The sequence below is a fragment of the Lupinus angustifolius genome, chromosome LG16 (genome assembly GCF_001865875.1).
Source record: "Lupinus angustifolius cultivar Tanjil chromosome LG16, LupAngTanjil_v1.0, whole genome shotgun sequence".
Lineage (NCBI taxonomy): Eukaryota > Viridiplantae > Streptophyta > Magnoliopsida > Fabales > Fabaceae > Lupinus > Lupinus angustifolius.
The window spans coordinates 14,098,327-14,112,067 of NC_032024.1; the positions used below are offsets into that span (position 1 = coordinate 14,098,327).

Consider the following 13,741-nt stretch of genomic DNA (forward strand, 5'->3'; position numbering starts at 1 on the left):
TTATTTTTTTGACTTTTTTTAGTAATGGTGGAAATTAGGATATTGAGAGTTATTTATGTATTTTGTTATGATTCATTATTAGATTGTTTTTACGTTCTCTTATAGTATAAAATTACTTGTTGTTGTTTAATATTAATAAACATGAAAATGATTTACAGAAATTTAACAAAGAAAAAGTTATTACAATTTTAAATAAGTTATCAAAAAAATTACTCTTTAATTTATTTAAACAAACCAAACCCTATTTTTATCTTTGACTCCTTTAAATAAACAATTATATTGTAGCTATATCTTTGTCTAATCGGATATATATGTGAGAGAAAATGAAAAGAAAGAAAAAGATGAGAAATAAATTGAATTTTAATATTGTTTAGTTGTATAGAAATAGAATAGAAATAAGTGATATTTTCTCATCCACTCTTTCCCAAACAAGAATCTCTTGTCTCAAATTACATCTCAAACAATATCTTGGATAAGTAAAAACATTTCGTATTAATTAAAAAATTAAATATTTATTATTTTTTCTATTTTTGGTTCAATATCATTAATAGAAACATTGTTTATGACAACAAATCCTAATCCCTCTTACCATCCCATTTGCTCCTCACTTTGGAGGAGAAAAAAATTTCACGAGTCCTTAATAATCTATTCTTAAACTTCTGAACCAAATGAAAGAAATATCTCTATTTTTCTTCAACTTTATTCATGATTATCTTTCTCTTCTATTTCCACAATAGAAATGCTAGGTGCTCAACTCAATTATATTCATAATCACTAGCAAGTGATGGTTTTGAGGATAAAGTATTTGTTAGTTAAAAATTTAAAAGATAAAAAATATTGAAAAGAAATGTTTTGAAAGTGTTTCAAAGACATTAAGTACAACGCTTCACAATGGATCATTTATGTTTTTAATGAGCTTTCAATAAAATATGTAGTTAATAAGTAATGGTGTATTTAATATATCAAGAAATATTACACGAGAATGCTAATTACCAAAATCTAATACTATTAAGTACAATTATAAAAATAAAGGGAAGATTATAGAAATTAAATTATCTATCTATATTTTATACTTGTCAATCAACTTTTGTTTTACAACTTTAAAAATTATAATTAATTAAATAAAGAGTAGTCCTATTATATTTTTATTTGTGCCTTTCAAATTAGTCCTTTTCGAATTTTTATCATTTATTTTTAAAAAAAATTAGTCTTTATCAGTAATTATTTTAACTTATATTTATAATCTTTCAATATTAATCTCATTTTTATTTTTTCAAGGAAAAAAATTAATTCGTAGGGAAATTAATAAGGATTTAAGTAACTATTCACTATAAAATAAATAATGAAGAGACCTTAAAGGCATGATCTACTATAGTCAAACTCAATAGTCTAAGCTTTTGAATTGTATATATGAACTACGTCATCCGTGACGTTAGCAGTGATTGTTCTATTGTTTTTTGTCTGTCTTATTCAGCTTGGATTACAACTTCCACTGTTTTTATTCTATCTTCTTTTTTTTTTTGAAGTGTTTTCACTCACTCACGTCTACTTTTTTTAATAATTTCTTTTTTCTCTAACACCTGAATTTGAGGATATTGTATTTTTCCATGAGTTGGACGTCTGAACTGAAATAAACATATCGATAAGAGTTTTATATTATCATCATACAATTCATTTTTATGTTAATATATAGGAAATAATTCAGGTAAAATATATTACCGTGAGAAATGAATTATTTAAATGATTGAGATTAAATGATAAATACATATGCTTTTTAAGCAATTATCATTAATTAACTTTTAATTTTAACACAATAATTATATGTTTTAAATTTATTGTTCTTACAAATAGGATATTAGTATTTTTAGTCACTGAGTCCTCCCTCTCTCTCTAAATATATATATAATTTTCTCGGTAACAAGTGTTACTTTAAGAAATCAAAGCTTTACCTTTTGGTTATTCTCAGGATCTAGTGAGATTTTATATCATTGAACCGACTGGTTGCTGGTATATAGATGATGTATTCAAAACATAAAAATATATATATGAGAAAAGACGTTTTGATATCTGAATGTGGTCTTTCAATGGAAAGTTTAATATATTTTGGTACATCTCACTCATGTGAGCATGCATGTAATAAGGTCAAATTGTTTTCCTTATTTATTCATGTGTGTGACTACCACAATTATTCAGCCTTAGCTTGAAGAGAGTAAAGTTCTCACCCTTTTTGCTGTTCCTTCCTTTTATTGCATCTACCAATACTATATTCTATTCAATTTGAATGATAAACTTTAAGATGGGTTTTGCTGCAAATTTAAGACTAACATAGTTTACCTCATTTTACTTTACTTGAATGAAGGGAAAATGCGAGAATCACGTGGAAAGTTCCTCTAAAGTGACCTTTTCTTTTAGTGAGAAAGTGAATGTGCATGCAGTGTTTTAAATTGTGGTTGTAGTCATAATTGTTGCGGTTATTGTGATGCAGGTTGCTGTAATTTAATTGTAGTATGAATGTTTTTGTGATTAAAAAATTATTTTTGAATTTAATGCGGCTCCATGCCGCACATAATTGTGATTCGATATCTCAACACAATTGCGGTGTGATTCGGTTGCAACAGTCTTCGCAACCGCAATATTGCGCCTTGATGTGTTCTGCAATTTGAAACAATGGGTGTATGTATCTGCCATTGATTATGCAAAGAGATTTCATTCCACTAAATGATCTAAAGATAGATATGCTCTTCTTTTCTTGATATAGAGAGAAGCTCCTCATTTTAGAGGAACTTGGTTTGAGAATGACCCTAACATTCATTCATCATAATGATTTTCTTGATAGGGAAATAACACTAACCTCAGTAGTTGCGGTTTGCTTTAATTATTTCTCGCATTCCTATTGTTTTGAAAGTTATACTGAGCTCGTTTTAAGAGAAGTCAGTGTAATTTCAGTATCATACTTCAAATATAGTATCAATCTTAATGGATGTTGGTGTAATTTTCGAAACAAGAGACACTCAAATATAATTAAGCTAAATTTCAAGGGCTCCAATGCAATTTCCCCTTTCTTTTATGGTTAAGTACATAGTGATGTATCTCTCTTATATTTTCTCTGTTTTTTTGGTTTGTTGTTCTAAATTGAAGGTTTTTGTGATTTGCTCTTTGCTATTGCAGAGAGAGCTCTGAAAGCATCATTGGTGTGAAATCTGTGGAGAATTTGTGGCAAGCTTACAAAGCCAAAGATGGGTTTTGAACCATTAACTTGGTATTGCCAACCAGAAGAAAACAACATTTGGAGTAAAACAGTGGATAGTGCTTTTGGTTCTTATACACCTTGTGCTATTAACACTCTTGTTATCTCCACCTCCAATTTGATTCTTATGGGTCTGTGCTTATATCGAATGTGGCTTATCATTAGAAATGCCAAAGCTCAGAGGTTTTGTTTGAGCTCAAATTACTATAATTATGTATTAGTTATATTGGCTGCTTATTGTGCTGCTCAACCTTTATTGAGATTGTTAAATGGAATCTCAGCTTTCAACCTGAATGGGGAGACTGATTTTTCTCCGTTTGAGGTGCGTTCGTCAATCGTCATGCACAAGCATATTCGTACATTCCTATGCATGGTTTTATATTGTAGTCACGTTGTGTATTACCACAATTGTGAGAAAATGTGGTCGATGCAGCCTAATTGCAATAGCAACATGCTTGTATAGATTACCAAGATCGCAATGTTGCGGCCACTTTTTAAAATCCTTGTTACATGCCATGATGCGTTAGAGAATGTGCGATTTTAAGTTCGAACCCGTTTCTGTTTCTGTCTTCTTGCAGATAACAGCTTTGATCATTGAAACACTTACTTGGTGCTCAATGATAATTCTCCTTCTATTGGAAACCAAGGTTTATATCCGGCAATTTAGATGGTTTGTGCGGTTCGGAGTTATTTATGTTTTGGTGGGAGATACAGTAATGCTTAACCTTCTACTGGCTGTGAAAGATTACTGTAGCAGGTTACTTTTTAATTTGACGTGTATACCTTTCACTTTCTAAGGCACTACCTTGGGATTGATATGAGTAGAAATAAGAATAATCTTAAAGTATAATATGAAAATATATCAGTTGTTTGTGTTGAAGTATATTACTTCTGTTATGTTATGGTTTAGGATAAGAATCTGACTTTAGAGAAAAAGAAACGAGTTTCGGACTCTTCTATCAAAACCAAGAGCATTAGGTGTATTAGAAGAAACACTGTAGTTTCTTTCATTACCAATTTCATCTACTTGAATTATTGCAAACTGTGTACTAAGTCATTAATTTACAAAAGAAGTATCACATATATTATATGATAGATATGTAGTTGATGAAAAAATAATCTGTTACTGTGTATCTGCAACGAATGTACTTTCAGTATGGCAATAGCTTCAGTATTTTATAGAAAGGTAAATCTATTGGTTTATGCAACACCACACTTATGATCTGATTTCATTCTTGCAGATCTGCACTGTTTCTGTACATTAGCACTGTTATCTGCCAGGTACAGTTCTGTTTTCCCCTTCTTTTTTTAGTTGAAGTTCAATATAATCTTCATTATACTTGTGTTATCGGCTATAGCTGAATCATGTATATAATAACGGTTTCAGTAGCAATTTCGGCAACTCCCAAAACCTTGACCGTCTGAAGCGGTCGCGGACCCAGATTTAAAACCATGTATCTTATGCTTCAGCTCTTAATTTCTTTTTTCCTTAAAAAAAAGAATAATGTCCTTGTATTTGGGTTTGAAGATTGTAGCTTTGGCTGCTAATATAGGTAGTATTAACATAACTATTTTCCAGGTCGATAATTAAGTATGGTGCTGTAGTTAGTAGCATGGTATGGTGATAGCATTAATGATACTATTTTATGGAGTTACTCAGAAATTTGACAACAAACTAATTGTGGCTATTTTTTCTGATGTAGGCATTGTTTGGTAGTTTACTTTTTGCTTACATTCCTAATTTGGTTCCTTATTCTGGCCGTCTAACAACACAAGCTGAGGTTCCTGACAATCCTGAATATGAACCACTTTATGGAGCAGACCAAGTTTGCCCTGAGATGCAAGCCAGTCTATTCTCTAGTGAGTAACAGTGGAGCTTGACATGTTACTAATTAGTTTTCCATTGTCTTTTGCTGTCTAAAGTTTCCGGAGTCAGAGGGTGAGCCTCGACACAATGATAAGGTTGTTTGCCTTTTGACCTGGAGGTCATAGGTTCAAATCCTGGAAACAATCCCTTCCCTTGTGAGCGTAAGACTGTACTATAGACCCCACAAGGTGGGAGTCACGTGCACTGAACCGTTTTTTTACAGTTTCCGATGTTACTTTATCTTACAAAGAGCATATATAAACCTACTTGATAATTGAACTATTTTGAAATACTCAAAAACCATTTTTCATCATTAAATGTGAGAAATAAAGGATACTCCATTCTGGAAACAGGAACTAGTTGTTTCTAGTCGGTGACTCTGCTTATTTTTAACTTCCTTTGTTCTTTTCTTGATCACTGAGAGAGTAAAAATAAAAAAAGGAAGTAAAGGGTAATCAATTTTGTAGGTCTTGATTATCAACATCACTAATTTTAGGAAGAGGGAAGGAGTAGCATAGGCCATAGAGTGTGTTTTTTGGTTGTTTCCTATTTTTTATGAAAGTTGAAGTCTCTATGCTTGTAACATGATTTAGTAGTAATGTTTTTTTTTTTATTCTCTGAAGGGATAACCTTTGGGTGGATAACTCCACTCATGACACAAGGCTACACAAAACCCATCACTGAAAAGGATGTTTGGAAGTTGGACAAACTGGACCAAGCCGAGACATTAACCGAAAAGTTACATTCTTTCTCATTGCATATTGTATGGCTCTGCATGAAATTCATATGTTTTGTATGCATCATGTAAAGTTTTTTTTTTGGGTTTGGCAGGTTCCAAAGGTTTTGGATGTTAGAATTGCAAAGCTCTAATCCTTGGCTTTTAAAAGCTTTGAACAATAGCCTAGGGAAAAGGTACACATTGACAGTTTTTAAAGGATGTTATCTCTCCCCTCTTAAATGTTTGATCTGTATTTTGAGTCTTCAAAATAACCATAGTAACATTTTTGTCTGCTATTCTATTTGATTGGACTTGAATGTTTGATTAGGTTTTGGTGCGGAGGCATCTATAAGGTGAACATTTTGACCCCAATTTTGACCTTTAATTTAATTACTTTGTATAAATCAGTAATCATTTTCACATTGCAAGTTACTTTTGATTGAAGATTGAGAGGATTACCGCCTTACTTTTATCTAAAACTGATTTATAATCAAAACTATCTCAGCTTTTGTGACATTTATCTGACCAAATGAAAGAACCAACTTTTTTGCTAAAAACTTAAGTTGTTAGGTGAAGGCCGATAGTAGTTTATATCTATAACATGCTCCTTAAGAGCCCAGCCGGGCCATCTCAGAGCATATCTCAGGGCGAGGGACCTCATAGGGGCCCCATTTAAGAATTGTTAAGTCCCCCCAATTTTTCGGACATGCCCTATATTTTTTACGGGCCTTTATAATATAATTATACATATAAAAAGCAACAGAGATAAGTGTGAAAGAGTTTTGAATACAGAGTAGGTGTTCCAATGACCCTTGTTGCTATTGAAATGGATGATGATCCCCTATTTTCCAAAATGGGTGAAATATATGAATTATAAACCTTAATTTTGATGGTTTTACATTTTCTACTTTCCAAGGGGACTAAATATTTATTTTTGCTCTCGTGTCCGAAACTGTTTGAGACTGCCCTTGCCACCAGTAACCTCATTATTGTGTAACTTATCATTCACACATATTTGCTTTATTTATAGAACTATGAATCTTGTAATTGAAAAAGTTGTATGTTAAAAAGCATGTGATAACACTATTGAATTGAGTTTGCTGACTCCTAGGCAACTTGGAAATTTTTAATGATCTTTGCAGATTGGTAATGACCTTTCTCAGTTTGTGGGGCCTATTTTGTTGAACCATCTCCTAACTGTAAGTGTATTTTTCCCCAAAGCCAAATTTTAATGATGTAAAGTTAAAAAAATAAGAAATGTAATGATGTTGTGAGTAATCCAACATGACACATGGAATATAGACAAATTGAATGATCAAATAGATCACAAGAATTAACAATTTGGCAACTCACATGCCTATATTGCCCTATATGTTTGGTGACTATATCATTTCATTTATAGAGAAAAACAATATGCACAAGGACTGGGTTTTATTCCAAACTGACTGTAATCTCTAGCAAATATTAGAGACCTCCCTATCAATTTTCAAGTTAAACTTATCTTCTCTGCTTCTATATTTGAAGAGTTACTTTTCCTAGTTTCCTTGTATTTGAAATCCAGTAATATATTTTCTCTCAAAGAAAACTCACATCTGAATTCACCCTTTGGATAAGCTACTCTAGTTAAAGAGCAAAGAAAACTCACATCTGAATTCACCCTTCGGATAGGCTACTCATTTACAAGTATCTGACTTTAATCTACACATTTGCTTACCAATAAAACAGCCACCAAGTCAATTTAGCCCAAGTAAACAATAGGTATCAGGTACAAAGCATGAGCAAAATCCCAACATGTATGTTAGATCATTGTATGACAAATATTTAAGGACTGCACCAAATGCTGACTTTTTTGAAGTTTCTTGATTAGCTAAACATTAATCTGACAGGAACGTCGAGGGTATGAGAATAATTATAACTTTATATGCAGATGTTCATTACACACACACAAATGCACAATATTATCAATGATTTGGATTATAAAACTTGACCCATCTTTAAATGATATTTTGTATATGATTTCATTTGTACAAGTATGTATGGCTTATTTGAAGTACATTAAAGTTTATGACTCTCTCATTTATGAATGTCACAGTCGATGCAAAATGGAGATCCATCTTGGATTGGTTACATCTACGCCTTCTCTATATTTGTTGGAGTGGTATGGTTACTGTCTATTATTATTTAAGAGTTTTGGGGCATAATTGGACATGGTTCTGGTGGCCCTGGTACATTAAAAACATCATTCACATGACATAATCTTTTGTGGCAATTTTTTCTTCTGTAGTTGAATGGCCTATAAACATAAAGCAAGTACATATATAAAGGGTTATATAGCATATCAACAGAAAAATGCCAAATAATGCGGTTCTCCAATCTAAGGGGACAATCACAAATGTTGCAATGTAAAACATGTTTTTAAGGGTTTTACAGCATATGAACACAATAAGTGCATATTATCTCGCTTTTACATATTTTTCAAATCTCTTGGACTAATTAGGAAAGCTTCGTTTGGTATGTCTACACTACTATGCCTCAAAATAATCGAAAGATGTATTTCAAAAAATATATTAATATGATCATGATTATTTTATACTTATGATAGCATACAACAAAAAAGGAAGGAAATAACAATTAACAAGTGGGTTCAACTCTTTTCAGTCAGTTGGTGTTCTATGTGAAGCACAATATTTCCAGAATGTTATGCGAGTTGGTTTTCAACTTAGATCAACTTTGGTATGTTATCTCTCTCTTAAGAGTCCAAATACCCTGTTCATTCAGTGTGGATATATATATCTAAATAAACTTGTTTTCCAAACTTTTTATTATTTTATTTAATATTTATCTACACAGTTTATATCAGTATACCATGTCTATTACAGGTGGCTGCTATATATAGAAAATCTTTACGGCTAACTAATGAAGGTCGAAAGAAGTTCCAATCTGGGAAGCTTATGAATATGATAACAACAGATGCCAATTCACTACAGGTATATTCCTATTTATACTAAATATGCATGTCTTTTCACAAATACATTATTGACAGATACTGGTTTAACTATTGAAACTATCCTCCTATTTGAGAAACCTGTAATTGTAATTTATGATAAATCATACAGGAAAGGAGAAAGGATCTAGAGATTCATTAAACTCAATGTTTTGTGAATGAATTTAAGGGAATAAGGCCTTGCATGTAGATCTTATATACATATTAGGAGAATTGACTCATTGGAATGTTTATGGCATTTCGCACAACTTGAAAGTTTAAAGTACAACAGTGTCACTATAAACAATAAATACTAATAGATACTCACATACAAATAAATGACGTAGCTTCTAAAAGCCCCCTTTCAAACCAAAGAATATAATAACATGCACAAGTTTGTTTCAAATGTAGCTGATCTAGGACCTGTGAGACCTAGGAAATATGTCAGCTAATTAGTCAGTAACTTGGATTGATGAAACTAGCAATATTGGACTATTGGTTACAAGAAATGAGGGCTCCAGAAAGCAGTATTTGACTATTGGTTATAACAAGGCTTGCCGTATAATCATTTTTTTCACCTCCAGTCTAGTTTTAAACCTCAGGCCACAATTTCAAATGTCAGTTTCTGTTAACGGTTCAAACTAGGTATAAGTGCTTATTGTTGACAAGGTTAAGTTAATGGAGAGAACAGACAAATAATGCTTATCAAACTTAAAAAAATTTATATTTAACTTTCTCATGATTTCTGTATAGTTGTATAATAAATATTATTCTATGGTTGCAAATACTCGTACATTTAAATGTTATTATTATGCTTTTGGATTATAGACAATGTTCTGAGTGCATAACTTTTATTGCTGATATTCCTTTACAATGTTCAGCAAATATGTCAACAACTTCATGCACTATGGTCAGCACCATTCCGTATCTCCATAGCTATGGTTCTCCTATACCAGCAACTTGGTGTTGCTTCACTTGTTGGATCACTAATGATAGTTCTCCTTATCCCACTTCAGGCAAGTGTTGTCTCTGCTTTCTAGTGTTTGCACGTGTATGTTCACATTTCAAAATTTGGGATAGGTTGAATCTGATAACTTTAGTATTTGGTTCATAATCTAAACAACAATTATTCTCTTTAATTTTAGGAAGGACTTACAAGGCTAAACAACAATTATTCTCTTTAATCTAAACAACAATTATTCTCTTTAATCTAAACAACAATTTTTTAAAACAGACACACGTGATTAGCAAAATGCGAAAACTGACTAAGGAAGGACTTCAGCAGACAGACAAAAGGGTTGGCCTCATGAATGAAATTCTGGCTGCCATGGATACTGTAAAGTATGAACACAGAAGAATTTCACTTTTTAGTTTCGAGTACAGAATGTGTCTTAACAGTGTTTGTTATATGCTGAATATGATTCAGGTGTTATGCATGGGAAACAAGCTTTCAATCTAGAGTTCAAAGCATACGACATGATGAGTTATCATGGTTCCGGAAAGCACAGCTTCTATATGCTGTATGAGCCTTGACATAATTTTATGATTGATCTTTCATGTGTTCTGTCTTAAGAGCATTGGACTACTCATTCAAAAAAAGTGGAAGAACTATATATATATATATATATATATATATATGTAAAAATAGCACAAGAATGATGGTATACAAGGTCCATGTGATAATGCATTAAAATTTAATAATACACTAGCCTATCAAGAGAAAGTTTGTTTTCAAGTAAATGGAGATGGCTTTTTCATGAAATAATAACTCGGTAAGGTTATGTTGCTAGACCTCCTTCAGGTAGATATTAGTATTATGTCTACTTTTTTATGATATTTGAGCTGTTTCAAGGATGAATGTGGAGGACATATGGCAGTGTTTCTTAAGCTTAAATTATTTAGCAATGCTTGCCTATTACCTAAATTTAGGGCTAGTTACAAGGATATTTTGTAGCTATTCATGAATATATAGGCTTGTAATTTCTTGTGATCACCCTGAAAACTTAAAGCTTTTTAACAAGCATGACAAATTCCTTTGCTAGTCGAAGTCTCGTATCTATTGAAACATTCTCTCTGGACACGATCAAAGGCATTCTTAGTATGGAACTTAATATCAAGTTGTGTTACTTGGAGATATGTTCTTCTATCGAGCAGCATGCAGTACTTATTTATGCAGTTTCTTGAATGCTTGTAAACAATTTGTATGACATGAAATTTTCGTTAATTGTGAATGTGTAATTTTCTTCCTAATCACTTGCTTTCTTTTGCAGCTCAATAGTTTTATACTAAATAGCATCCCAGTTCTTGTGACAGTGACCTCATTTGGAATGTTTACTTTACTTGGTGGAGAGCTGACCCCTGCAAGGGCATTTACCTCATTATCTCTGTTTGCAGTTTTGCGCTTCCCTTTAAATATGCTTCCAAATTTACTAAGTCAGGTTGTCATTCGTCCTTGTCATATTTAGTTAACGCTTTTTTGTGTTATAATAACAGCATAGGTTTGCACCATGGTTTGGGAGCATTCCAAAAAAGTGAATCATTGATAAAAATATTTACTATGAAGGAACATAGCTACTTGAAGTGGCTATCATACCAATTATATTATTCAAATATAACCATTTCAAGTGGAAACATTTTCTCCGTGATATTTATTTTTAACCACTTCAATCCTCAAAAGTGTTTCCCGACTAGTTTGAAGTCAAAATATGATATTCCTTTAGTGAGATATATTAAATCTTTCCATATGATTGATGGTTTTGACAGGTTGCAAATGCAAATGTCTCATTACAACGTTTGGAGGAACTGTTCTTGGCTGAAGAGCGAAACTTGAAACAAAATCCACCTATTGTACCAGGACTTCCAGCCATCTCAATTAAGAATGGATTCTTTTCATGGGATACCAAGGTTAATTTCTCAACGATACTTGTGTACAATGCCACTATTTTGATAAAGCTGTGTTTTGGTATCGTTTGGGGTGCCATTTAAAATTTCAAAATAAAGACTAAGAACAGGAAAAGTTTTCAGGTGACATCTTTTCTCTGCAATCACCTGAAAGATTACTGTTAGATATATGTTTCATGGAACTATTTTCTCTATGTTGAAAAGATTTCATGCCTTGAATGGGCTCTTCCTCTTTTACTTCAGGAAACTAGCTTTGAAATGCTTAAGGAAAGTGCTACAACTAACATAAACCCTTAAGAAAACAAATTATTAATAGCCAATATTTTCATTTTAGATTTTGTAAAGGATAGTTTAACTAATTTTACTAAGTATGGAATTATAATCTTCAAAAGGTTGTGGAATGCTAATCAATAAGCAGTTTCCAAATTAAAAGAAAATGATTTTATTAAAATACTACATATGATTATGTTTGAACATGCTACATGAAACTTTGATTAGCCTTGTAAGTCTTAGGAAATACTTTTGCTTTTGATGAATGTGATTCTGACAATGAGAAATGTTCTTAAAATTGAGGCACAAAAGTTCAGTTTTCATTTGTCTTGGTCCATTTTATTTATGATTTTGATATTAGTTGTGAACACTTTATTTTATGTATGATAAATTTATTCAATTTGCAGGCAGAGAAGCCCACATTATCAAATATCAATGTTGAAATACCAATTGGCCGCTTAGTCGCCATTGTTGGTGGTACCGGAGAAGGGAAAACATCACTTATTTCTGCAATGATTGGAGAGCTACCTCCTATAGCAGATGGAAATGCTACAATCAGAGGCACTGTTGCTTATGTTCCACAAATTTCATGGATTTACAATGCTACAGTGAGTTGCAGCTTGTTTTTTAATTATAAAAATGATATTTTATGTCTAATGAAGTTAAAGTGATCAAATACTACTACTTACCATTCTAACTCGCATATTTTCTCAGGTTCGTGAAAATATATTATTTGGATCAGATTTTGAATACGAACGATATTGGAAGGCTATTGATGCTACTGCTTTAGAGCATGATCTGAACTTACTACCTGTAAAGTTTAATTTTATAAAACTTCATCTTCACCATTGCCTCTCTTAACTATATGAAAGTTTTTCATTATTTATCTCATCTGTATATTTTCAGGGACGTGATTTTACAGAGATTGGAGAAAGAGGAGTCAATATTAGTGGCGGACAAAAGCAAAGAGTTTCATTAGCTAGGGCTGTATACTCAAATTCGGACGTATATATATTTGATGATCCTTTAAGTGCTCTTGATGCTCATATTGCTCAAGAGGTATCATTCTTATCAAGCTCTAAAACACAAGTCCTTGTTATGACATAATCACTATTTATAGAGGCTAATGTGTTTTGGTTCAAAATTTCAAATTCAGAGGGTGCTTCAATTCTCATTGATGTATATTATCAATATTATATGAGGAAAAAATCAAATCCAACTGATTATTATCAACTGTTGACCATTTAAAAAATTGGAAAAAGCCTTGTTCATAGTTCATATAGCCTGATATGCAATGACCTTCAGGTTTTCAGGAACTGTATAAAGGAAGAGCTTCGAGGAAAAACCAGGGTTCTTGTCACCAACCAGCTGCATTTTCTCCCTCAGGTGGATGAAATTATTGTGGTTAGCGAAGGCATGATTAAGGAGCAGGGAACCTTTGAGGAGTTATCAAAATGTGGGCTTCTATTTCAGAAACTAATGGAAAATGCAGGGAAAATGGAACAACAAACAGAAAATAATGAAGATATAGATAATGATGACAAATCTAACGTTTTAACTTTGAATGGCGAGGCAATTGTAGAGTTACCAAAAGATGCAAGCTATGAAAAGAAGGGAAAATTACGAAAATCGGTACTTATTAAGCAAGAAGAGAGGGAGACTGGTGTGGTTAGCTGGAAAGTTCTAATGAGGTAAGATTCCCATGGAATCAAAGATATGGATATTGCAGGAAACTTTCCTTTGAGGTTTTGTTAT

At 32.1% G+C, this 13,741-nt stretch overlaps 1 protein-coding gene across 6 annotated transcripts in view; it reads left to right on the forward strand.

The window, feature by feature from the left end:
• The window catches only part of LOC109329768 (ABC transporter C family member 12-like), a 35,969-nt gene continuing 24,328 nt past the window's right edge, over positions 2,101-13,741 (forward strand). For 3 of the 6 annotated variants that reach the window (XM_019563572.1, XM_019563573.1, XM_019563570.1), the window contains exons 1-21: positions 2,101-2,209; positions 3,169-3,569; positions 3,826-4,004; positions 4,489-4,528; positions 4,951-5,107; positions 5,738-5,852; positions 5,946-6,026; positions 6,161-6,185; positions 6,975-7,031; positions 7,925-7,990; positions 8,491-8,565; positions 8,712-8,819; positions 9,697-9,831; positions 10,050-10,156; positions 10,242-10,335; positions 11,086-11,253; positions 11,579-11,719; positions 12,394-12,594; positions 12,701-12,799; positions 12,893-13,045; positions 13,292-13,677. In XM_019563572.1, coding sequence (XP_019419117.1) covers positions 3,237-3,569; positions 3,826-4,004; positions 4,489-4,528; positions 4,951-5,107; positions 5,738-5,852; positions 5,946-6,026; positions 6,161-6,185; positions 6,975-7,031; positions 7,925-7,990; positions 8,491-8,565; positions 8,712-8,819; positions 9,697-9,831; positions 10,050-10,156; positions 10,242-10,335; positions 11,086-11,253; positions 11,579-11,719; positions 12,394-12,594; positions 12,701-12,799; positions 12,893-13,045; positions 13,292-13,677 — 2,720 coding nt within the window. In that variant the 5' untranslated portion in view covers positions 2,101-2,209; positions 3,169-3,236. Of the gene's footprint in view, positions 2,210-2,930; positions 3,070-3,168; positions 3,570-3,825; positions 4,005-4,488; positions 4,529-4,950; positions 5,108-5,737; positions 5,878-5,945; positions 6,027-6,160; positions 6,186-6,974; positions 7,032-7,924; positions 7,991-8,490; positions 8,566-8,711; positions 8,820-9,696; positions 9,832-10,049; positions 10,157-10,241; positions 10,336-11,085; positions 11,254-11,578; positions 11,720-12,393; positions 12,595-12,700; positions 12,800-12,892; positions 13,046-13,291; positions 13,678-13,741 lie in introns of those variants that run through there. The other 3 variants (XM_019563571.1, XM_019563574.1, XM_019563575.1) reach the window with 3 other exon arrangements.